At 38.4% G+C, this 22,427-nt stretch overlaps 4 protein-coding genes and 1 long non-coding RNA gene across 10 annotated transcripts; 4 read left to right on the top strand and 1 right to left on the bottom strand.

Annotated features, from left to right (window-relative positions):
- The first annotated feature begins 153 nt into the window (after positions 1-153).
- Positions 154-3,272, top strand: LOC112193191 (calmodulin-binding protein 60 D). Of its 2 annotated transcripts, none has more exons than XM_024333264.2 (8): positions 154-348; positions 448-517; positions 839-891; positions 1,011-1,513; positions 1,633-1,793; positions 1,900-2,094; positions 2,183-2,354; positions 2,536-3,272. In XM_024333264.2, the coding sequence occupies exons 1-8, from the start codon at positions 260-262 to the stop codon at positions 2,982-2,984; spliced, it is 1,692 nt and encodes a 563-aa protein (XP_024189032.1). In that variant the 5' UTR covers positions 154-259; the 3' UTR covers positions 2,985-3,272. The 2 variants fall into 2 exon arrangements, with proteins under 2 accessions (XP_024189032.1, XP_024189031.1); XM_024333263.2 differs by having other exon boundaries at positions 1,008-1,513.
- A 340-nt stretch (positions 3,273-3,612) lies between these two features.
- On the bottom strand, positions 3,613-5,674 carry LOC112193192. Of its 3 annotated transcripts, none has more exons than XR_005808770.1 (4): positions 5,382-5,674; positions 4,424-4,589; positions 3,999-4,051; positions 3,621-3,914 (listed from the first exon to the last, which is right to left on the bottom strand). It is a non-coding gene; the product is annotated as an uncharacterized LOC112193192 (long non-coding RNA). The 3 variants fall into 3 exon arrangements; XR_005808769.1 differs by lacking the exon at positions 5,382-5,674 and adding an exon at positions 4,661-4,690 and having other exon boundaries at positions 3,622-3,914; XR_005808768.1 differs by lacking the exon at positions 5,382-5,674 and having other exon boundaries at positions 3,613-3,914; positions 4,424-4,652.
- A 5,301-nt stretch (positions 5,675-10,975) lies between these two features.
- LOC112192977 (dnaJ homolog subfamily B member 3) lies at positions 10,976-12,361 on the top strand. Its single transcript, XM_024332950.2, has 5 exons — positions 10,976-11,224; positions 11,313-11,406; positions 11,514-11,584; positions 11,822-11,878; positions 11,966-12,361. The coding sequence occupies exons 1-5, from the start codon at positions 11,114-11,116 to the stop codon at positions 12,137-12,139; spliced, it is 507 nt and encodes a 168-aa protein (XP_024188718.1). The 5' UTR covers positions 10,976-11,113; the 3' UTR covers positions 12,140-12,361.
- A 1,469-nt stretch (positions 12,362-13,830) lies between these two features.
- Positions 13,831-21,266, top strand: LOC112191955 (importin subunit alpha-1b). Of its 3 annotated transcripts, XR_002933251.2 has the most exons (13): positions 13,831-14,193; positions 14,946-15,042; positions 15,129-15,220; positions 15,310-15,441; positions 15,526-15,711; positions 15,885-16,048; positions 16,137-16,215; positions 17,004-17,132; positions 17,287-17,414; positions 17,501-17,890; positions 19,761-19,853; positions 20,018-20,026; positions 20,487-21,266. XR_002933251.2 is itself a non-coding variant. In XM_024331461.2 (11 exons), exons 1-10 carry the CDS (start codon positions 13,984-13,986, stop codon positions 17,886-17,888), a joined length of 1,605 nt encoding a protein of 534 aa, XP_024187229.1. In that variant the 5' UTR covers positions 13,831-13,983; the 3' UTR covers positions 17,889-17,890; positions 17,993-18,388. The 3 variants fall into 3 exon arrangements, 1 of the variants encoding a protein (XP_024187229.1); XR_002933250.2 differs by lacking the exon at positions 20,018-20,026; XM_024331461.2 differs by lacking the exons at positions 19,761-19,853; positions 20,018-20,026; positions 20,487-21,266 and adding an exon at positions 17,993-18,388.
- LOC112194005 (erythroid transcription factor) lies at positions 19,582-20,924 on the top strand. Its single transcript, XM_024334270.1, has 3 exons — positions 19,582-19,602; positions 19,761-19,853; positions 20,487-20,924. The coding sequence occupies exons 1-3, from the start codon at positions 19,582-19,584 to the stop codon at positions 20,922-20,924; spliced, it is 552 nt and encodes a 183-aa protein (XP_024190038.1).
- Positions 21,267-22,427: the final 1,161 nt, after the last annotated feature.

The following is a 22,427-nucleotide window of genomic DNA, read 5'->3' as shown; positions in this document are numbered from 1 at the left end:
CTTTGTTATTTCCAAAAACTGTGGTTTATAATAATAATAATCTATGCTTGACTTTTCATGATTTGCGTGTTTTTTTTGTGATTACTACCACGAAGGTTCCTTGTATCTTCTTCCTCTACTACGGTCTATAAAAACCCCCAGAGTGCGCTGGTTCTGGTTATTGTTGGTATCGATTCCCTTGTAGAAGAAGACTTACCAAAAAGTTGGCCTTTTGATTCACCGAAAAAGAAAAAAAAAAAGGCAAAAAAGTGGGTTTTTGATGGTACTTAAGAGGCATTTCAGGGATGTGGGGAGCGAGGAGTATGAGTTTCCGGTACCGGAGTCGAAAAGGATACCTGTTTTTAAAAAGTGGGTGGTTTTAGTTTGAGTGAAGATTGGTGCTTTCTGTGTGGTTTGGATGGTTGAATTTGGTTTTTGATTCTGGGTTTTGTGTTCATATATGTGCAGTGTTGCTAGTGATGTGATGAGAGATGGTCCGTTGAATGAAAAAGCGTGGGAAAATTTCTTCAGAAGAGTGGTAAGATTCGACAGTAATTAACATCATCATTTTTTACTTGCTGTGTAAGACGGTAAAAAAAAAAAAAAGGAAAAGAGAACCAAACCCCTTCCTTACATGGGTTGCTTCGTTGTCCCAGTTCTATTGACCGTGAGGTCTTAAGTGTTTGATGAAACGCTCCAATGAAACTCTTGTTGACCGTTAGGTTTAGTTTAATTGGTTAAGAAGCATATACCTGACTTTTTCAAGGCTGATTTTACTTGGCAACTCTGTTTGAAATCCTTTTCTGGTTGCGATATTTGATATTGATATGAATATTGATCGAACTTCTTTGTTGTATAGGTGCGAGATGAGCTGGAAAAATTGCTTGTTCCCTGCCTGGGGGGATCTTCAAGGTTAGCTCTTTATTTCTTTAATGACTTTAATCCTTTATCCAAACTCCACAGCTTCAGATTACCTCGCTGAAAAACTTGTTACTGAAAATTTTGGATTTGTTGTTAAAATCTTATAGCAGGCCACCGCTTCAAATTGGACGTCCAGCTGGAGTAAGAGGCCTCCAGTTGCATTTCATCAACAAACTGCCATCAACCATATTCACAGGCAGCAAGGTGGAAGCAGAAGACCAAACACAAACACGTCTTCAAATTGTACTACGTGATGCTGCTACGCAGAATGTAGTCCGTTCTGGTCCCCTGGCTTCAGCAAAGATTGAAATTCTTGTTCTGAATAGCGAATTCGGTTCTGATGATCAAGAGGATTGGACCGAGGAAGAGTTCAGCAATGGTCTTGTTCGAGAACGAGAAGGGAGGAGGCCATTGGTGACTGGTGACGTGACTCTTAACCTGCGGGATGGAGTGTGTTCTCTAGAAAACATTGTCTTCACTGACAATTCGAGCTGGATCAGAAGCCGAAAGTTCAGACTAGGAGCTAGAGCTGTGCCGAAAAATCCTGGCGATGAAGTACGAATCAGGGAAGCTAGAAGTGAGGCTTTTGTGGTAAAAGATCACCGCGGAGAGTGTAAGTTCTAGAAACTTATATATTGATCTTTACCAATATAGAAACATCAATAATGTTTCTCCTTATTTTCTTCTCTTGTGCTCTATACTAACACTTGTCACAATATGCTGACCTTTCAGTGTACAAGAAACACTACCCTCCATCCCTGGGTGATGAGATATGGCGCCTGGAGAAGATAGCAAAGGACGGCGCCTTCCATAGCAGATTGTCCAATTGTGGAATTACTTGTGTGAAGGACTTGCTGCGGACTTATGTGAAGGATCCATCCTTGCTACGGAATGTAAGAGTCTCATTTGTTTCTGTTAGAATATGAGCCTATAGTAGCTTGATGAATTTTGTAGTTCGATACTTACTTCGATTATTCATCCACTTTTCATAAAATGCAGTGTTTTGCTCCGATCTCAAACAAGACATGGCATGTAATCATAGAGCATGCATTGACTTGTGAGATAGATGAACATAAGCTCTATGCTTACCATAGAGATGATGTGGCCCTCCTGTTCAACGAAATCTACATGTTCAAGGGAGCAGTAATTGAGGACCAATTCTGTACTCCGGATCAACTCGCCCCACCTCAAAAGGTATGTTTACACTTACAAAAAATTGGTTCGGGGTTGTATAATTGCTCGTGTTATGTTGAGAAACTGATTAACTGAGTTCCATTTTCAGGTTATGGTGGACAATTTGAAGCAGCAGGCGTATAGAAATGAAGTTAATATGGTCCTCATGGATGCTTCGACTGTGTATGGCATTTCAAGGCCTTTGCCGAGTCTACCAGCAGAGCCATTCAATAATCCAAACTCAGATCCGCAACAATATAGTCTCCAATTCCCACAGCAAGGTAAAAACTAGGCCAATATGGGTTATCTAAGCTAGTACTTCATATGTCAAATTGCATGCTATGAACTTGCCTAATAATGTACTTGCACCTTATATGTTGTTGGTTTTCTGGTTTCGCCTTTCTATTTCGACAGTTGTCACTTGTGGTTTTCGAACTAAATGAGATCAAATACTTTGCGCAGATATACCGCCAATGCAATTGGGTTTCCCCCACGCATCACCTTCAACTTCATATCCTTATCAAGCAGAAGGAAGCAATCAGTTCATGGTTTCTGTAGCACAAACTAGTCATCCAATGCAAGTGTTCGCTCCAGGGCTACGCAACAGTTTCTCAATGGAGGAGTTCAGCACCTTAAACTTCAATGCAGAAAACAGTTGGCCTTCAATTGTGTCAACTGCTCATTTAGGCACTACTGAAAATTTTTTACAAACATCAACTTGGTCTCCAATGAACCCAAACTGGGGGGGACAAGGGAACGGATTTTGCGATACTGGCATTTCGGGTTTTTTACATAACGCAGGGACTATAAAGAAACCCAAGGCATGCTGGTGCAAGCTTCGTGCCGCCATTAAATGGTGGGTTTCGGTTAGGGCTAGAAGAATGGCAAGGCCTCTGTATTTGGCCAGCTAGATCAGTGTTAGTGTTACTACCCAGCCTTCCTTTTTAGTTGCTAGGAACCACTAGTTGTAAAGCAGTTACCTAAAGTAAACGGGTAGGCTTTCCCTAGATGTGTTAAGACTTAGTTCCTCGCTAGTCTATTTTCCTTCAGTCTTCTTCTTCTCCTTTAATGTATAAAATGTGCAAAAAGGGGTTCCTTTCTTGTTATACAAAGCTGGCCATGATGTTCATAGTGTTGAATTGATCTATGTAAAAGTGGTTTCTGGAAAAGATCTAATAATATTCAGTTTATTTGTTTCACTAGTAGTCTCTGTAGAATGAGTACATTTTCTGTGAATTGCACTGTAAGTTACTTGCTGCTCTTGATGTCTATGATATGATTGCACAATTTCTTATAATTGGAAAGTTAATTTCAAATTGTTATTGAAACCAAAACCCTCATGATCAAGTTAAAGTAGCATTTGAATCAACTTTGTAGAACTATTTGTAGTCGAAGACAAATTGATTGGTCCACGAGGCATTGTTATATTGCTAATTCATCCAATTTTTCTTGTTTTCTTGTTGTTTTTGCAGTGTTGAGTATCCTACCCGCTATTCTAATGACTAGAAAATTTGCCCGCACTTTGCTGCGGGACTTGGTATTATTACAAATGAAAAGGCTTGTATAGACAAAAATAACTGCATTTAGGGATGCATAACAGTAATCAATTTCTGTTGTTCTAAGTGAACTAACAACTACCCATAATCAAATGAAGTTTTCAGTTTGAAACAAATTTTTCACATGTTCATTTAACACTATGTACAACAACCACGAAGCTCATTCGTGTACTGATCTGAAAGGTTGTCAGCTTCATGCTTTGTAGAGTATAATAGTTGAAATTTTGTCCATCTAGCCATGGAGTATGCAAGATTTGAAGAATGCTTGAAGCTGCAATGTGTGACCTGTGAAAATGAATTGAATTAATTTCAAGAAAACATTGGCCTGCAATAATCAATTGGATTTTGTGAGGAACTTGTTGAGTATACCTTGTGAAGCAAATATCTACTTCCCTTCACTTGAATTATGAGATCACCTTAAACTTAAAAAGAAACCGGCAGCGGAAAAAAAAAAAGAAAAAAAAAGTCATTTAGTAACAATCTTCTATTCATTAATGTTGCAGCATATCTTAAAAATACTTTCATATTTAATCAGGTGTGCTTTTACCTGATAGTGTGAGAAGTTATCAGTAGTATCAAGTTTCATAAAATAATTGATAAAAGTTTTTAAGTTACCAAAATTGATAAAATCATTTCATTGAAAATTGCTCATATCTGCAATCCCTACTATCCAAACCAAACTCAAATGTATAACAATCATTCATTCTTTGAATTAGTTTCACTCCAGATATATACGATCACTATAGTTACAATTGACTATCTGTCTGATATATATAACACGAAGAAAGAATCACCTCCACTGTAAATCCCTCAGCCTGGATCGTGGGGATTCCAATAAACCACAAATGTTAGATTAATCTAGTGTTTGCATTGATCAGGGATTTTTGTCCTCCTCTACAGCCCCAGAAGACAATTTCGACTACTTTGGTTTGGAGGCCGATTCTTGATTCCAATTGGTTTCTGCTATCAAAACAACAAAGCTCAGACTATTGCTTTTCAGAAGAAAGAAACAAATTCATAACTTTTCCTACCAAGAAATTCAAGGACGTCTCTGGTTTTTTATGTTTGTCTCGCGATCTTTAGTAAAAACTTGCCCATCTTTAGTAAAAGTTGAAAATAGGTCTTTTATGTCTAGCTCATCCATTGAACTTCACTTTCCTAAAATTTTGTGGACTACCTTTTTTCAACATTGATTGAAACATAAATTTTTTTTTTAGTAATATTCGTTGTCATGTTCACGAACATTTGGTAAAGAAATTTCATTGGTAATAACTTTATTAAACTAACTTTTCTCGACAAAACTTTCACCGGTAAAGATGATTATCATACTATCACTTTCTTTAGAATGCATATCCTACCATTATGCCTGGGTTCATCCTTTATCTTGCAAACCAACAAAGCAGCCACAAATTTAATCACTAAAAGTATATTTCATATGTATGTCGAACTAACAACTCAAATGAAAAAGTCTATAGTTAGATGCCTTAAAAATTTGACATCAGCAATTCACATATCAAACAAACAAACACCGTTATCACCCAAGCCATACACAACGAAGCAAAAACCAAACCCTTATTCTCAAATTCCACAATCAAAAATCAAACAAACCAAACCCAAAACCTAATTTCACCAAAAACCCAGAAATCCAAAACCCCCAATTTCCATCCAAACACCACAATAACCAAGCCCAGAAGAATGGAATCAAGACAATATTCCGGAAATTCGAAACTCCCAATTTCGCAGAAATCAGACCTGAGAATTAGATGACAGAATGACCCAAGCTTGAAATTGTAGGATTCAATTGGCTTCACTGGCGACGACTCTATGTTTGACGGATTTGCCTCCAATGTCCCTCTCTCTCTCTCTCTCTCTCTCTCTCTCGTTCTTGATAACTGAAGATGATGACTAAATCTAGATCGATCACTCTTTTTTTCCTCTCACAGTCTCTCTCCCTCTATCGATCACCGACGAAGGTTGAAGTTGGTGGAAGCCCGAACAGCTAAAAACATATATTCGTACAAAGATGGCAGCGCAGTAAGTTGAGGGAAAACAGAGGGCAAAACCGTCATTTCTCACCCCTAAGATGAACACTAGAATGAATAGTGCAGGACGTCGTTTAGTATATAGTAAATTACTAGTTAGTAAGGCCCGCGCGATGCTGCGGGTCTTTTAGTTGTGTTAATAATTGGTGTATCGTTGTAAAAAAAAATCAAATGAGAAAACAAAGAAGAATAGCCAAAAAACCCTTACGTACATTGATCAGTGGGTGTACAAAATGTCTGCTGTTTTTGTTGATTGTTTTTCAAGGACCATTAGCATTATAAAAAACATAGAGAATGCTCTTGACAACCGCCGGTTATATGCACACAGCATATATAACATTGTTCTTCATGGACCGCTAGCATTACAAAAACATAGAGAATGGTCTTTATCACAAAAGGTTACACAGCATGACAAAAAGCAAAAGAAAAAGGGTTGTAGAGCAGAAGTGTCTTCTGTGTCAGATTGAACCAATGCATTTGTGCTGGTCTGATCTGATGGTGTTGCTACATCTTCAAATGTGTCACTGAAATATACAGAGCACATGAAGGTTATATATAAAAGATTGTGTCATTAACTAAGGGACAGCTAAATTGAATGGACCGCGTAGATAAAACGCAGAAGCTAAGTGGAAAAGAAAATAATGAGCAGACCACTTCATTGTTGTGATTGCATTTAATTTGTTGCTAAAAATAGTCACCTACAAATCTGGAAAAAGAATGAATCATTGGATATAATAAGGAAAAAAAGGAAGAAGAATGAATCAGAAGAAATTGGACATAAAAAAAAGTATTCATAAGATTGAATGCAAAATCAAACAGACCTTAATTGCAACATATTTGATGCCATAGATAACCACATAAATAAATGACAATGAATTGTAATTCAAATGTTCAAGAGCCACAACAACAAACTAAAACTGAAAACAATAACAAAAATCAAATTACTTAACTTCAAAAAGGAACTCAGTAATAGAAGACAATGGCAACCAAACACAAAAACAATTCAGATCTGGACACTTAATAGCAGACTATCAAAACTTTGAATGAAGAATACAAACCAAGGGGTATAAGCATCAACTCATAAACTATAAAGAAGGTCAGAGTTAGGTTAGAAGGGAATACTAAACTTATCCCTCCTAAATTAGGAGAATAAAGCTTTATTCCAAACTATAAATAACTTGACTAAAAAGAAGAGAAATCTTAATTAAATTTGGAAACAAAAGAAAACAATCCAAACACTGCACTAATTAACTTAGTCCTCATACGTTAAGGACAATGAATCCTTAATCCAGTCTAAGAGAAAAGAAGGGGTCTGACACCCATTGCATTATGTATATAAAGCTCTCTCCTTGATCTCATACTGCAATTGCACTAATCTGAAAACAGCTTAGGAAATTTGGGGATTTTTCTTGAAGTTGAGGAGTTCATCAAATGACCACTAATGGAGGATGTACTTGTACAAAACAGCTTCCAAGCCCCTCTCCTAAGAAATGCCAAATTCTTTTAAGGCAAACATGAGAATTTTGGTTACTGGAGGAGTTGGGTTCATTGGCTCTCACCTAATTCTTAATGTTACGACACCCTAAACATTGGCTGAGACACTTTATACAGAGAGAGACAATACAATGTAATTGATCAAGATGCTTGAGATATATATATATATATATATATATATATATATATGGAGGAAATAAGGATGTAGATCATTTACCTTTGCAGTTATCAGATCTATTAAAGGATCAAGCTTTTACTCGATCACACAATTACCTGCAAACAAAAATGGACGAAAATAGTGAACTTAAGTGTGAGCCTGGTAGTAAATGGAGGATGATATATTCCTCTGGTTTTTATTTTATTTATTTTTTATTATGCAAGTGGTAGTTGAAGTTGCACTCCAACGGGTGGTATTTGTGAAGCAACAATGTCAGGAACAATTCTTCGATTTGTTTAAAGTTCAATGACTACCCTCAGGGTTCAGAGAAGGAAAAATTGAAAAACAGAAAAATCTGCAATTCCAGACTAATAGTCAAAATAGTGGAGAGCAATCATAACTCTCGCATTTGGATCAACTGATAATATAATTGGAATACCTATATATAAGGACCACTTTTATTCACTTGAACTTACAAATACAAAAACAACTTCCTCCAAAACATTTGTTGAAAAGCAAACAACAAAAACAAAAGAAATAATAAACTGCACCACACAGGCACACATGACATGCACATTAACCCCAAAAAACAGGTTCTTGCCTATGACTTGATCCATGCCATGCAACACAAAGTTAAACTAAGATCGATGCATCTAACTATAGGTCCCGTCAGTCCCATACCCAGGGGCATTGAGCTACACAGAAGGAAGCAATTGCAGTTTACTCAAGGCACAACATGCTATAATAAATATCAACAAAAAAGAGTTGCTGAAAGAAAAGATATACAAAATCTGCAAAACCAAGACTTTGATCGAGTCTCAGCCAAAGACTCATAGTCCTGCAAGCCTGAGAATATACATAAACCTTCAAGCATGAGCGTGGAGAAACAAGAACCAATCAAACCAATGGATCAACAGAAACATTATTGATGAAGAAAAATTCCCAGCTAAGGAATTCTTGTGCTCCAACCAAATAGTAGCCAACTGCAGGACAACCATAATAGACAGAAATCGGATAAATTCAAAGTCTTCAGAGCCAATGAACATAAAAGAAAATCTGAATTTACCCCTAAAACTAATTATCTTGGCTGCTTGATCAAAACCAATTGTTAACCATGTTCTACCGTACAATTTGTTATATAAATAGGCAAATGCTCGTTTCCATTATGGATAGCAATAGTATGCCCGATCATTGTAGGTATGATGGTAGACATTCGAGACCAAGTTATAATAATTATTTCCTTTTCTGCTTTTGTGTTAATCCGCAACAAAAGGATCCTTTGCTATCAAAACATAAGAGTTTTACATGTACCATGTCTTAATTCTCTAGTGTATAATAAAATGAACCATCTATAATTCAACGTGATGTTCAGATAAAAAGTTCAAGTTTATTTCAAAAGAAATGGCCAAAAATTGAATTGAAGGTACATGTGGCATGTCAACTGCATACCTGATTTTATCAGATGTAATTGAGAGGGGTTCAAGAAAAAGCCATTCCCCGCTGGCTGATAAGATTGACTAACACATTGTCTAGTCTTTTTAGCTGCACCTGCATTGATACAACATATCAATTTACATATACTTTCAACTCCATAATATAGAATGGAAGAATAAATTTTGAAGCATTCTGACTCACCAATTTAGCTCTTTCCTGTTGACAATAATTCAATGGCCTCTCCAATTTTGGTGGCTTGTTTCTTTGCCAATGCCTCTTTAGAAAGTACTGCAAGAGGCTTATCAAGAGCTGCAGAAAGTTATTTGGGTTGTTAGAACGTCTTCTCCATGCAAAGATAGAAAATAGTCTGGGTTGGTATTCAAGTTCAATATATTTAAAGTACTTACGCTGAAAATACTGAACTGCCAAGATAAAAAGGAAGTTTAATAGAAGAATAAATCCAAATAAAGCTACTACTCCAATCCAGTACCAACGTTCTGGGAACACTCCTCAAGACTTCAAGACCATTACTCCTAAAGGTTCTGTTGAGTTGTTAGGAATCTGTAAAAAGATACATATTAGCCAGATGGCATATTTCAATTAATTCTCACTTGTTCTTCTACTTATCTTCTATTCGAGTCATACAGTGATGCTTACATGTCTCCAACTTCTTCCAAGAAATTGATTGCAGTGGCTGTCAATTAGTCCATACGACATCGGTGACAGCTAATATCCCTGGATCACAGAAAGAAATTCTTTTACCATCAAAATATATCAGTTAACCAAAGAGAAATTAAAAATAAGACATTAAGTGCAAATAGTTAGAAGTGGAGGTGGGCAAAATCAATAACATACCTAGCAAAACCCCCATTACCCAAACCCCATTTCAGTGACATATCAAATTTCAAAGCGATTTTTAAAGAACTCGTTGGAAAAAAAAAATCAACAAATACCTCTTACAACTAGGATGGGCTCATCACATCCAAGAAGGCTGCAATCTCCCTCACTCCGATGAAAACCAGTTGGCCTATTCTCGTGCGAAGCAAAGAAGAAAAGAGAGTGTCTGCAGCGTCGTGCTTAACCTTTCCTTTCACTCTTATTGTTTCAATTCCTGCAAATCAAAGAACCGACTGTCTTTTTAGTTTCTATAGACCGAACACGCAGAACCAAACTAAACACGCAGCAGAGGCAGGCTGCAGACACCTATCGGGGGGGGCAACAACGTGAAAGTAGAAAAAATAGAGGGGCAAAATAGGCATCACACTGTTCATACTCGGGGTTACTGTTCATAAGGGGTATGCGCTTTAGTATATTTAGAATGACTAGAAATATGTAACTTTTTTTTATATTTGTTATCTTGTCTTTTTACACGGTGTTGAACATCCTATCTGCTATTTTAGTCATTAGACTATGACTACACACGTAATATTTAATTTATTTTGTTTCACTAGTAGTCTCTATAGAATGAGTGCATATTTTGTTAACTGCACTGTAAATTACTTGCTGCTCTTGATGTCTACGATATATAATTGAACCAATTTGTTATAATTAGAGAACTTGTTCTCAATTGTTATTGAAATCAAAACCCCAATAAAATTAAGCTAAAGTTTAATTTGTTATAATTGGAGAACTTCTCAGTTTGTTATTGAAATCAAAACCCCAATAAAATCAAGCTAAAGTAGCATTCAAAGAAACTTTTTTTTTTTTTTAGAATGCATTCAAAAAATTCTAAATATAAACCTTCATCTATTTCAGGTCATAACTATAGTATTTACAAATATTCTCATTAAGAAAGCACTATCGATCAGTTTCAAACTATCACGTGTTTGTTTTCCAGAGATAAGATTGGTCCACGAAACCTTGTTCGACTTCTAATTCTTCCAATTTTCTTGTTTCCTGGTGCTTTTTGCACGGTGTTTGAACGTCCCATTTTAATGACCGTGACGGCGTGACCACCGGCGAACAAACGCGTAAATATTCCGAGCATGTTGTGTTCACTGTTGGAAGACCTTGGGCTTGGTCGTTAAGGACCATTTTGTTCGAAGGCCCAATGGCAAGAATCGTGATTACCCGTAACACGGGGCCCTTTTCCGCTCCCTATAAAAATATCTAGCCACCTGTCCACGTAAGCATTTGACTCGCGTTCGCAGAATCGTAACGATGGAATAAATCAAATCTCTCGAAGTTTCTTTCTTCGTATCTCTGAGGAGATATTTTCTCTGCCTAAAACAAAAAGGCGTCACCAAACAACCACAACAAAACAAGCCCAGACAAAACACACCGGCCCTCTCTCTCTCTCTCTCTCTCTCTTTCTATGGTCTCAGATTGAAGAAGCTCTCTGATTTCAATTTCCAGTTATGGACAGGGATGGAGGATCCAACGGCGGATCTTGCTACTACTCCGTCCTCGGGATCCGCAAGGATGCCTCCTTCTCTGATGTCCGCACCGCTTACCGCAAACTCGCCATGGTATTAATCATACGTCGCCGTTTCTTCAATTCTCGTCAATTTCCGAAATTGATTCTAATCTTGGATTTTTTTTTTGTTTTGTGGGAAGAAATGGCATCCGGATAGGTGGGCCCGGAACCAGAACCCGTCGGTGGCCGGAGAAGCGAATCGGCGGTTTCAGCAAATCCAAGAAGCCTATACGGGTAAAACCATCCATCATTACACGACGTCGTTTGTAGCCATACCTTTTTTTTTTCTTTTTTTTTTTTTGGGGGATTTGAGTTAACGGACGGCGGTTTTGGTGGCGCAGTTCTCTCGGATCAGGGGAAGAGGTCAATGTACGACGCCGGCGTCTACGACCCGCTTGAAGAAGAAGACGAAGTTCGTACCTTCTTCCTCCTCCTTTATCCTGCCTAGGCAAATGTTCACCGTACACAATGCGTGGTAAAAACTGACTAAAACGACGTCGTTTCCATAGACGCGGTAAAAAAAAAAAAACCAGGCATATTCCGCTTTCCGTACGGTGAATGATTTGCCTCGTCGCATCGGTTTTGGCCTTTATTTCTTTTGAGCAATTTACTTTTATGCCCTTGAATAATGTAAAATTTGTGTGAACAGGAATTTGGGGACTTCATGCAAGAGATGATCTCCATGATGAACACTGTGAAGGATGAGGTAGATATTTTATTCGTTTTACCTATTTATTCCTTATTTGTTCAGGGGTGAAATGGTAATTCCCTAATTGGACTGGGATATTTTTAGGGGGACAGTTTTGAAGATCTCCAGAGGATGTTTGTGGAAATGGTTGGTGGAGATGGGAGCCACGGAATGGGGTTTGACATTGGCAGTACGGATCCAACGGCCGCAAAGAAGGCACGTGTCGGTTCGTCTAGAAGCAACTCTAACGCCGCCAAGCGCGGCACGTCGCGGTTCTAGCGCCGCCGTTCATGCCGTGTAATTTGACGATTTAACCTCACCTGCCCATTGTGTCTCTTTTATTTGATTTAGTGGGAATTAGCTTTGTATTAAAATGGGGTAGGGTTATTCCTAGGTAACTTCGGCTTGGTCTGTAGCAATTGTGGGTGGGCTGTCACAAAAAGCTTTGCAATGTTGGTACTTTTAGCAATAAAATTTGTTTCTCTGGATTTCTTTTACTTATTTTATGTGATTCATAATATTATCCAGCTATTTCTTTTGGATTAAATAGTCGAAGATACGTGTCATTAGGTGTTTAACATCAACGACCTTTGATGCATATGTCACACATCAAGAGAGTTGCGAGGAATGTTGTCACATTTTATATGTAAACTATGATGGCGAAATGTTATTATATGATAAGCAGCTTTGAAATTGATTGGTGAGATAGATAAGCTTTTAAAGTGTTTATCCAAAAGGGTATACAGAAATTTAAGGCAATCAATCCAGGTTGTGGGTTTTAATAGCAGAAGCAGAGGCTTGTAGTAGTTGTTGCTTGTAGTTGGCTGGAATGGGCTTTCTTTCTTCTTTCAGGCCATTGAGTAGTTTACAGTCAAATCCACAATAGATGGGCTTTCCTTAAATGGATTGTTGGGCTGAGTCGCGTCGTGAAACTCGTTTGGCCCCGCACTAATAGTCATTTTATTCATGTTTAAAGAGTTTCATAATACCTTTTCTTTTCTGAAAAACAAAAAAATTATAAAAAAGAAATAGAACTAGTTTTACCTTTACTTTCTTATAATCTTGGTATTTTGGAGACTTTGAGCGTTTTCATGATGACGAGAAATTATATTAGTGCCCAAAGAATGAGGCCCCATATGTTTCTAACTTTGAGAATTTAAGTATATTCTACTGATGTAGGGTCGAACTTAATCATCAATTAAAAACAGTTGGTAATACTAAAAGACTTAATATATATATAGAGAAATGCCTCTCTAAATAAAAAAATTATCAAGGATCAAGTTCAAACAAAATTCATTAAGTTATACCAAGATGAATTAGGGGATATCGATTAATCTAAGCTTGCAAAAACCATCTTGCAACATAAATTGAGTTCGTTTCCATTTTCAACTTCTACGAAACTCCAAGGCTTAAAGTTTCATGGTCAAAATGTGATGTAATAAGCATATAAACGCAAGGGGAACTTATATACAAAAAATTGTAATTTAACTATTATAACGTGAAAACAAACACGTGTTTAACCAGTTGTTTGTTTTAGAAATATAAATTATTTGTTAAGAAACTAAATGACTCTCGTATGAAAATTTAAAATTTTCACGGTAATCCATCTATATACTCGGAACCTTTTCGCCATTGAATCCAATATCAGAATATGCCACGCCCTAGATAGGTGTCTCTTTCTCTTAACTATTTTCTAATTTTATTTAAAAAGAAAGAAAAAAAGAAGAAGTCTATATTCAAAAAGGGACCGGTTCAGGACTTTAGACCGGGTCCGGCCCGGTTGTTGGCTGATAAAAGTTCCATATCACCCCTTCTCAGACAATTCGACCGAGACATTGACACTTTTTTCCCTCATCTTCAAATTCAAACCCGGTGGCAATACCCGTAATTCCACGCCGATCCGAGCCCAAAAGTGGACCACCCTCCACTCCCACAAATGCTATAAAACCGGCCTCTATTCCCATCCCTCTCTCTCACTTAAAAAACAACACCCCTCAAAATCCCGACTCTCAACGTTCCCTGCCTGCTGTGCTCTCTAAAACCCTATTCCTCACTCTCTCTCTCTCTCTCTCTCTCTCTCTCTCACTCTTAGGGTTTCGATTTTATATTCCGCATCCAAAACGATGTCGTTGAGGCCGAACGCGAGGGCGGAGGTCCGCCGCAACAGGTACAAGGTGGCGGTGGACGCGGAGGAGGGGCGGCGGCGCAGGGAGGACAATATGGTGGAGATCAGGAAGAATCGCAGAGAAGAGAGCCTCCAGAAGAAGCGCCGCGAGGGGTTTCAGCCGCAGCAATTGCCGGCTAATCTTCAGTCGCCGGCGCTGGAGAAGAAGGTAATAATAACCTAATGCTTAATTTAGGTTCCGATTCGATGGTGACTGCTATCAGTTCTTATATGTTTGTATCAGTTTTTTGGCTGAGAGGAATTGCTGTATTGCGGTTCGATTTTGCTGATTGTCTTTTTTGATTTAGTTGAATGTGTGCATACTTTTTGGTGAAGCTTAGGATAACTTTTTTACTCTGAATATGATCTTGCTTTAGTTTGTATCGGAATCGGATTCGACTAGTTTGTATTGAAGTTTCGTGGTTTCATAGGTTTGTTTAATTTGTTAAGTGAATGCCAAGTTCAGAATCAATCAAACTAGTAACTAGTAAGGCTACGGGTTTGCGATATATAATTCATGGTCAGGGATTGAATAGTTCTCTAGTTCGTTTCAGGGGATCCTAATTTGAGTACTCAGGCGCTTTCTAGTTTGATTATGTTAAGATTGCTGGCTGACTAGTGTTTCAATCTCTTGGATAATCAACTCCTTGTTGAATAATGAGAAAATTGCTTATTTTTTTCTTTTCTTTTCTCGTTCCTGTTCTGATTGCTGATTGGCGGAGATTTTATATGAATCTTGTAATCATTGTATGTCTCTCTGCAATTGCATACAAAAGTTTAATGCGACCTTCAAGAGTTGGAAGTGAAGTGAAGTTGTTAGTATGTCTCGCATGCAACATATTTTAATTATGCTCATACTTATCTTGGTGTTTCTGACTTATTTGGGATTATGTACTAACAACGTTATATTTTTCAATACAGCTAGAGCACTTACCGTCCATGGTTGCTGGAGTTTGGAGTGAAGAGGGCACTCTGCAGCTCGAGGCAACTACTCAGTTTAGGAAGTTGCTATCAATTGGTGAGTGAAAGCATATATAAGGTTGCATTTTGTTTTTATCCATTTACTAGTCTATTTAACTATTTCATTGTTTTTCTGTACACTAGAGCGCAGCCCTCCAATTGAGGAAGTTATTCAATCTGGTGTTGTTCCTCGCTTTGTGGAGTTTCTAATGAAGGAGAACTTTCATCAACTTCAGGTCAGATACCTCCCCTTCATTATGTATATTGCCTACTTTAATGCAAATGTGTTTAGAACATTCTCATTGCCTACTTTAATTTTCTGCAGTTCGAGGCAGCTTGGGCTCTCACAAACATTGCGTCTGGGACGTCTGAGAACACAAAGGTGGTTATTGAACATGGTGCTGTTCCTATCTTTGTCAAATTACTGAGTTCTCCAAGTGATGATGTTCGTGAGCAGGTATGAATCGGAGAGCTAGCTTAATCTACTCCTTCTCATGAATTTTCTTTTGTCGCTCATCATTTATTACTTCTGAACTTTCAGGCTGTTTGGGCGTTGGGGAATGTTGCTGGTGATTCCCCAAAATGCCGGGATCTGGTACTTGGCAGTGGAGCTCTGATTCCATTGTTATCGCAGTTGAATGAGCATGCAAAGCTCTCCATGTTGAGAAATGCTACTTGGACATTGTCAAACTTTTGCAGGGGCAAGCCACAGCCTCCTTTTGATGAGGTTGGTGTTTTTCAGATGACTTGAAATAATTAGTCAATTGGTAATGTCCTAGATGGCATTGACAGTTCTACCTGATATAATTTCTTTGCACTGAATAATATTGCTAGGTAGTGCATTAGTCATGTACTTTTATTTGAGGGGTGTAAATATTGATAAAGGTGTTCTATTTGCAGGTTAAGCCAGCACTTCCAGCTCTAGCTCGTTTGATTCACTCAAATGATGAAGAAGTCTTGACTGATGCGTGTTGGGCTCTTTCATACCTTTCTGATGGTACTAATGACAAAATTCAAGCCGTTATTGAGTCTGGAGTATGCCCCAGGCTTGTTGAACTTCTGCTGTGAGTTTTCAATTCTTTGTTGGAACTTTTTGTTTTTCGGGCTTCTTGATATCTTTTTTAAGTCCTGACTTTCTCATAATCTTTTCAGTCATCCATCTCCATCTGTACTGATCCCTGCTCTCCGCACAGTCGGAAATATTGTTACTGGTGATGATATGCAAACTCAGGTATTTGTTGCATTTGACCTTTTCTGTGTCTTGTTTTCCCTTGTAGATGTTGGTGTTTTATAGATGAACAGACTTATTAAGTGTTTACCCTTCATAAAACTTTTATGTGAAGCACCTGCACTTGAAAGAAACAGACACACCCAAGAAAAAGAAAAACCATAGATCAGCATAATACAATTTTGGTCTTACTGGTGTGCCAACACTTTGTTCCTTTTCTTTAATTGCTTATCCATAGAGCATCTCGATCTTCTTTATTGTTTCAGACTATGTACCCTTTGCAAGGCATTGTCAGACCCACTATAGCAGTTGATTGTGAATATCAGTCTGTCTATGTGAATGATGTCTTTTGTCTTTTGATAGATGTTGTTTGGATGGTTCTAACATTAACCAAATGTTGGGAACAATTGGAAATTTTAGAAAGGTAGGAAAAAGAACAAAATTGCTAAAACTTGTGTGCTTCTACTATCCCTTTTATACTGATCCCCTCTCCAAAATTGCTTATCTAACTTTCTAGTTATTCCCTTCCACCTCTTGAACGTTTTTTAAGCACATTAGAGGAATGAATTGTTTCTGTGTATTTCTATGTATTGCTCATGACAACTGCAGGGAACTTCTTCTGTGCGGTGTCATTTTTTGCATCAAAATTGACTGTTGCACTTGATTTGTTTTTGGGTCAAATGCAAATAAATAGCTGATATATTCATCTTTACATTGTGGTTACCATATACCCAAATTCAGGGTTTTCCATTTGCTGCATTTGGTGTTAATAAGCTGTTGTTTATTTCCAGGTGATCATCCAACATCAAGCTCTTCCTTGTCTGCTGACCCTTCTGACCAACAATTATAAAAAGAGCATCAAGAAGGAAGCCTGCTGGACAATTTCAAATATCACAGCTGGAAACAAAGAGCAGATTCAGGTAACAGAGATTTCAAATGTTCGAGTCAAGTGATTCTCACTTGTTTTATTGTTTATATACTATGTCATTTAGGCTGAAGTTTGCAACTCGAGTTGGTGTTTTTGGTCAACTCTGAATTTCAAGTTACTGATGTTAGCAATACTTTCGTTAACAGGCTGTAGTCGATGCTAATATAATTGGTCCACTTATTCAACTGCTTTCAACTGCTGAGTTTGATATAAAGAAAGAAGCTGCATGGGCAGTATCAAATGCGACATCTGGTGGTTCTCATGATCAAATAAAGTATGGAGTTTTAATCTGTTAGTTTTATTCCGAAACAATATGCTACATCTTAAGACTGCTGATTAACATTGTTTGTTTGGTGACAGGATTCTTGTAAATCATGGGTGTATCAAGCCATTGTGTGATCTTCTTATCTGCCCCGATCCAAGAATTGTTACAGTTTGTTTAGAAGGCCTGGAGAACATCTTGAAGGTTGGAGAAGCTGAGAAGAATTTGGGCACAACAGGAGGTGTAAATCCCTATGCTCAGTCGATTGATGATGCAGAGGGGTTGGAAAAGATTGAGAATCTACAGACTCATGACAATACTGAAATTTATGAGAAGGCAGTTAAGCTTCTCGAGACATATTGGTTGGAGGACGATGACGGTGATGAAACAATGCCACCGGGTGATGTTCCAACTGTTCCAGCTGGTGGTTTCAACTTCGGAGGAAATGGTCCAAGTGTTCCGTCTGGTGGATTCAACTTCAGTTAGAGGTGATACGCTGTTTTCACACACAATATATACAGCTCTTGGTGTTTGGATCTGGAATGGTGTCATGATGTTTTGTATTTGTATGCCATCTTATCAAATTGCAGAAGTTACCCTCAATATGCACTCAAGCCCTTGAGTATGGCCAAGGCAATAGTCCAGTCCGGTCAGGTCAGGTCAGGTCAAGCGTCTTCTTATGTCGGGTCTCTTTAGGGTTGAATTTTGGGGTGGCTGGTTCAGGTGTATTGAACTACTGGTATAAACTGGGATATATACTATATGAAGAACATCTGCATTCTGCAACAAGATCAAAGGCCGGAGTTTTTTTGTTTCCTTACATATTTTTGGGCAAAGCAGATGTCGAGTCTTATTAGTGATATGGGTATTATATGGTTCACACAGGTGGTTTTTGAACTCCCAAACTTGGTTTAAATTTGGTCGTGAAGTCAGTCCAATCATATCTTTTCCTTTTCCATTGTATTATGTAGTGTGTTTTAAACTCTGCTCCTGTTCTGGTTTCAAATTTGTTGGTCAAATATGTTTCCAAATGGTATACGTTTATTGGTCAGTCTAAAGTCCAAAAAGCTTTTATGAGATTCATGCTCTCTTCATAGATTAAGCCATTAAGGTGTGGTGGTTAATGCAAAATTCTTTGCTTAGGTTCATTAAGATGTTGATTGATGATGAGGGCGACAAGCCTATGTGACATAAAGTAAAATAGTAACGGGTTTCGTTTGACGAATGAAGTCTAGGCGTGGCTGGGTGACCTTCTCTAGTCAATTGTCTATTCTGAAGAAAAGACTGAGATTTGAGAGGCTCACCTTTTGATGAAAATTATGAGGTAAATAAAGCCAACTTCAAGAAGTAACCAACTCCTCCAACCGCTTCATGATTACGATTTTGTGGCTTATTTTCACCTCTCCCTTAACAGAATGGTGTAACGTACAAACTGAAAACTCACTAATTTGGAGAAATCGTTTGTTTATGTATTAATTTAGGTAGTCGATTCATGATAATACGGATAGAAGCCAAGTAGGACAAAATCGTTCTTTCATTATTCCAACTAGACCGACTCCTTGTCCTGTAACATAACTTTAGATTGCTTTGAATAAGCATATATCAATTGGGTTCATAAATTGTGTGTTTATGATTTCATCTCTCGCTCCTTAAAACTGTGCGTTTCCGTCACCGGTTATTTGAGGAGGTCCCGGGAAATGCCTCACGAAATGATATGGCAACCTGTACTGGTTTGTTCTCATATCCCTCTGCGGGTACTAAAAGCCAAAGAACCCAGTCCCGGACCGAAACGTGTCCTCCCTTTTCCCCCAAAACTGTGGCAGGTGTACGCCACCAATGGGCAGTATGGTAATTTTCAGAGGGACACAAAACCCCTGCCCAAAGGTGACCGTAGGATTTTGTGTTTTTATCCCACTGACCAGCTCCAGCGTGTGTGTGTGTGTGTGTTGTAGTGGTGCCACTAACTACTGAGACCACTGCAGCGACCTGACCGCACTCTGTCTCTGTCAATTCTCCACTCCTCTCTCTCTCTCTCTCTCTCAGGTTTTAAAATATAGTGCATGAGGAGTCCATGAAAACCCATTAGCCCAAAACTTGATCACTCTCTCTACCTCACTCACTCACTCACTTCCTCTCTTTTTCCTTTGAAATTCTGAGCTAGTCTGGTTTTGTGGACACCATGATCAATTTGAGGAGCAAGGTGGGTTTTGTGGCTTACTGTACGTTTTTCATTTCCAAGTTTGGGTTTTGGGTTTGGATAATTTTGTGATACAAATGTTTGCTTTATGTTTTTGCTCCAAATCTTGGGTTTTGGGTTCATGCATTTCTGTAACGTTTGGTTTTGAAATTGGAAAGCAGGGATCGGTGGCTGAAGAGAGTGCTGAGAGGAGCTGTGTTGACTGCAAGGTGACCAGGACACCATTGTGGAGAAGTGGGCCGGCTGGTCCAAAGGTTAGTCCCACTAGAACACCCACCACCATTTATTGGTTTGTTTGCTTGTCAATTCCTCATGCACTTTTGGTTTTTGGATTTTGGGATTTCTCTGCAACTTTGTTTCATTCATGTTATGCGTTGCTGACACCACCCCAGTTTTTTTTTTTATTTGTGTGTAAAAGGATTTTCAGGTTGGTTTTGTAACTTTGCTGGCTGGTTTCTCTCTCTTTTCAGTTACTCTTCATGATCACATTGCTGGTTTGTGGTTGATCATCTCTCTGGTTTTCCCATTTGATGATTCTACTTTATCAGCATCTTGCTTTGGCCTCTTTTTCAAAAACCCATGTGGAGGATTCAAAAGAAGGAGAAGACCCCTTTTGGTTATAAAGTTCATGGTTTTCTTTACCTGCGCCTAAAAAGAAAACCCACTTGTGAATATTGTTCCTGGTCTGTTTTACCTCACAAGCAAAAACCCATTTCCAGGACTAAAAGTAGAACCCATTTGGTTTGATTTGTCTGACAAATCTTGGGAATTCAGTGGTTAATTTTGCTGTCAGAGCAAGACCCATTTGAGTATTGTTTGTTATTGATTTGTCATTTGCTTTCCCCATTTATGATTGTGTGTAACGAATTGGCTTTTAAATGGTTCAGACCCTGTGCAATGCCTGCGGCATCAGGCTGAGGAAACGACTTGCCAGTCTGAACCCAGAAGACAAAGCAAACAAGGGGAAGAGAAAGAAATCCAGAACAGAAAGAACTAGGCCAACAGCCTCTGTCTCCACTAATGGCTCAACAACAAACACTGCTGCTGGTAAAAGCACTTCCACAACAGCCAAAAGTGCTTCTCCTCCTCCTCCTCCTCCTCCTGCTGCTTATGGCAATGCTCGTGGCAGTCGCGGCACATACTTGCTCAGGGCGGTGAGGATTGTTGCGAATAAACAGAGAGTGGTGAGAAAGTTGAGGTGGTGCTTCCAAAGGAGGAGGAGGACTAATTTTAGGAGGACTGGTTTTTACTTCTTTGACAAAAATGTGGAACAAGCAGCTGTGGCGGCGTTGCTAGCTCTCTCATGTGGCTCCTCTCTTGATTGAAAGAGAGTAACACTGTGAATTTGTGGAAGGCTTATCGAAGAGTAATATAAAACTCTGACCAAAATCTTTTGAGATAGTTACTTTTTACTGATTTAGAGTAAGGGCAACTATGATATTTACCCTACCCTTGTTGATGGTATTTTGGTGGGTTATTTAGTCTACAGACGTGTTAGTATTTGGAGGAAGTAGGAAAAGGAAGGTAGTAATCTGGGGATGTCATGGAAGTAGAGAGGAAATGGAGGGAATGACATTCCTGTATTTTGGGGGTAACCAGCTCTAATTATATATTGTATATGGTACTATGGGAAGAATGTGAGTAATCAATGAAGATCTTATTACGTATTCTGTGTGCCAAATTTTGTTGTTTATATTTTGTTAATACAAGGATGGTACAAGCTCCAGAATATAAGAACAATTACAATCTCAACATAATCAAAAAACAGAGATTACACAAACAATGGTCACGCAGTGAAAACCTCAATTGAGATTAAAAACACTGCGGGTTCTTACTCTTGAGAACCCAAATAAACTGATTCACTAAACAATACAGTTTACACATTCACAACTCCAGGATTGCAAAGACGACAGCAATCCTTATAGGATAGACTCACTAGTTGTTTTACAATCTGTTTTCAACATGGAACAAAACAGAGTAAAAGAGAATGACTCTTCTACAACTAGAGGATTGAAAATCAAACTATTCTCGATGCATGGAACAGACAGAAAACCTATGTATATATAGGAGGAAGAAGGAATTCCATTCTGTCAAAGTTGCTCGAAGCTTGATTGGAGAAGGGCCTTGTGTTTCGGCAAGGTAACCAACTGAAATAGTGAACCCAGCTGCAATTGTCTCCCACTTTGATCTTCGACAGCAAAGCCTTCATGATTGCATCGAGTGGACAGCAAGACCAAGAAATAGTTGATTTCACCTTTCTTCTTTGACAGCAAGATTTCATCATGAGAAGATGGAACCCGTTGTTGTCCTCTTCTACCGTTTGTGTATGGACAGCCAGTTCTCCATGAAGGTGAAAACAATAGAAAACCAGATGGAATTGCTTTTCCTTGTTTTTCGACAGCAAGGTAGTGCATATGAAAGATTAGCTGGCTTGTTCTTCATTTCCTTTCTGACCGTGATGATGTGTAGAGAGAAAGAGAGCACATGATAGAAAAGAGGAAGACCAAAAGTGAACCTGCAATATTCTTCACCTTTTGGTATTTTGAGAACCAATCTGCTTTTGATGTTCATGATTAAAAAGCATGTCTCCCATGTTCATGTATGAAAAGCAATGCCATCACATGGTGCTTAATTAATCCCCCATCCTTTGACAGAATGATCGTCATGAAGAGAAGATGCCCAAGGAGACCACATGAAAGTGAAGACCACTGTGACTTGGACAGCATTGTTTCCACAACCCAATTAAACAATTTTTGCATGCCATGCTTGGTATTGTCAGCAACTTCTCATCAATTAATCATATCATGCTATTATCACATGGGGAAGAG

This window comes from Rosa chinensis, chromosome 3 (genome assembly GCF_002994745.2).
Source record: "Rosa chinensis cultivar Old Blush chromosome 3, RchiOBHm-V2, whole genome shotgun sequence".
NCBI classification, from domain to species: domain Eukaryota; kingdom Viridiplantae; phylum Streptophyta; class Magnoliopsida; order Rosales; family Rosaceae; genus Rosa; species Rosa chinensis.
Note: the sequence above shows the minus strand (reverse complement) of the source record. Positions and strands in the feature narration are given on the sequence as shown.

Excerpts from the sequence above, each read along its gene's own strand:
- LOC112193191 (XM_024333263.2), top strand. The coding sequence starts at position 260 with ATGGTACTTAAGAGGCATTTCAGGGATGTGGGGAGCGAGGAGTATGAG. Across the intron at positions 892-1,007 it reads TGCCTGGGGGGATCTTCAAG|CAGGCCACCGCTTCAAATTG; the intron begins GTTAGCTCTTTA and ends AAAATCTTATAG. Across the intron at positions 2,355-2,535 it reads TCTCCAATTCCCACAGCAAG|ATATACCGCCAATGCAATTG; the intron begins GTAAAAACTAGG and ends TACTTTGCGCAG.
- LOC112192977 (XM_024332950.2), top strand. The coding sequence starts at position 11,114 with ATGGACAGGGATGGAGGATCCAACGGCGGATCTTGCTACTACTCCGTC. Across the intron at positions 11,225-11,312 it reads CTTACCGCAAACTCGCCATG|AAATGGCATCCGGATAGGTG; the intron begins GTATTAATCATA and ends TTTTGTGGGAAG. Across the intron at positions 11,585-11,821 it reads CGCTTGAAGAAGAAGACGAA|GAATTTGGGGACTTCATGCA; the intron begins GTTCGTACCTTC and ends TTGTGTGAACAG.
- LOC112191955 (XM_024331461.2), top strand. The coding sequence starts at position 13,984 with ATGTCGTTGAGGCCGAACGCGAGGGCGGAGGTCCGCCGCAACAGGTAC. Across the intron at positions 14,194-14,945 it reads CGCCGGCGCTGGAGAAGAAG|CTAGAGCACTTACCGTCCAT; the intron begins GTAATAATAACC and ends TTTTCAATACAG. Across the intron at positions 15,221-15,309 it reads AGAACTTTCATCAACTTCAG|TTCGAGGCAGCTTGGGCTCT; the intron begins GTCAGATACCTC and ends AATTTTCTGCAG.
- LOC112194005 (XM_024334270.1), top strand. The coding sequence starts at position 19,582 with ATGATCAATTTGAGGAGCAAG. Across the intron at positions 19,603-19,760 it reads TGATCAATTTGAGGAGCAAG|GGATCGGTGGCTGAAGAGAG; the intron begins GTGGGTTTTGTG and ends ATTGGAAAGCAG. Across the intron at positions 19,854-20,486 it reads GTGGGCCGGCTGGTCCAAAG|ACCCTGTGCAATGCCTGCGG; the intron begins GTTAGTCCCACT and ends TAAATGGTTCAG.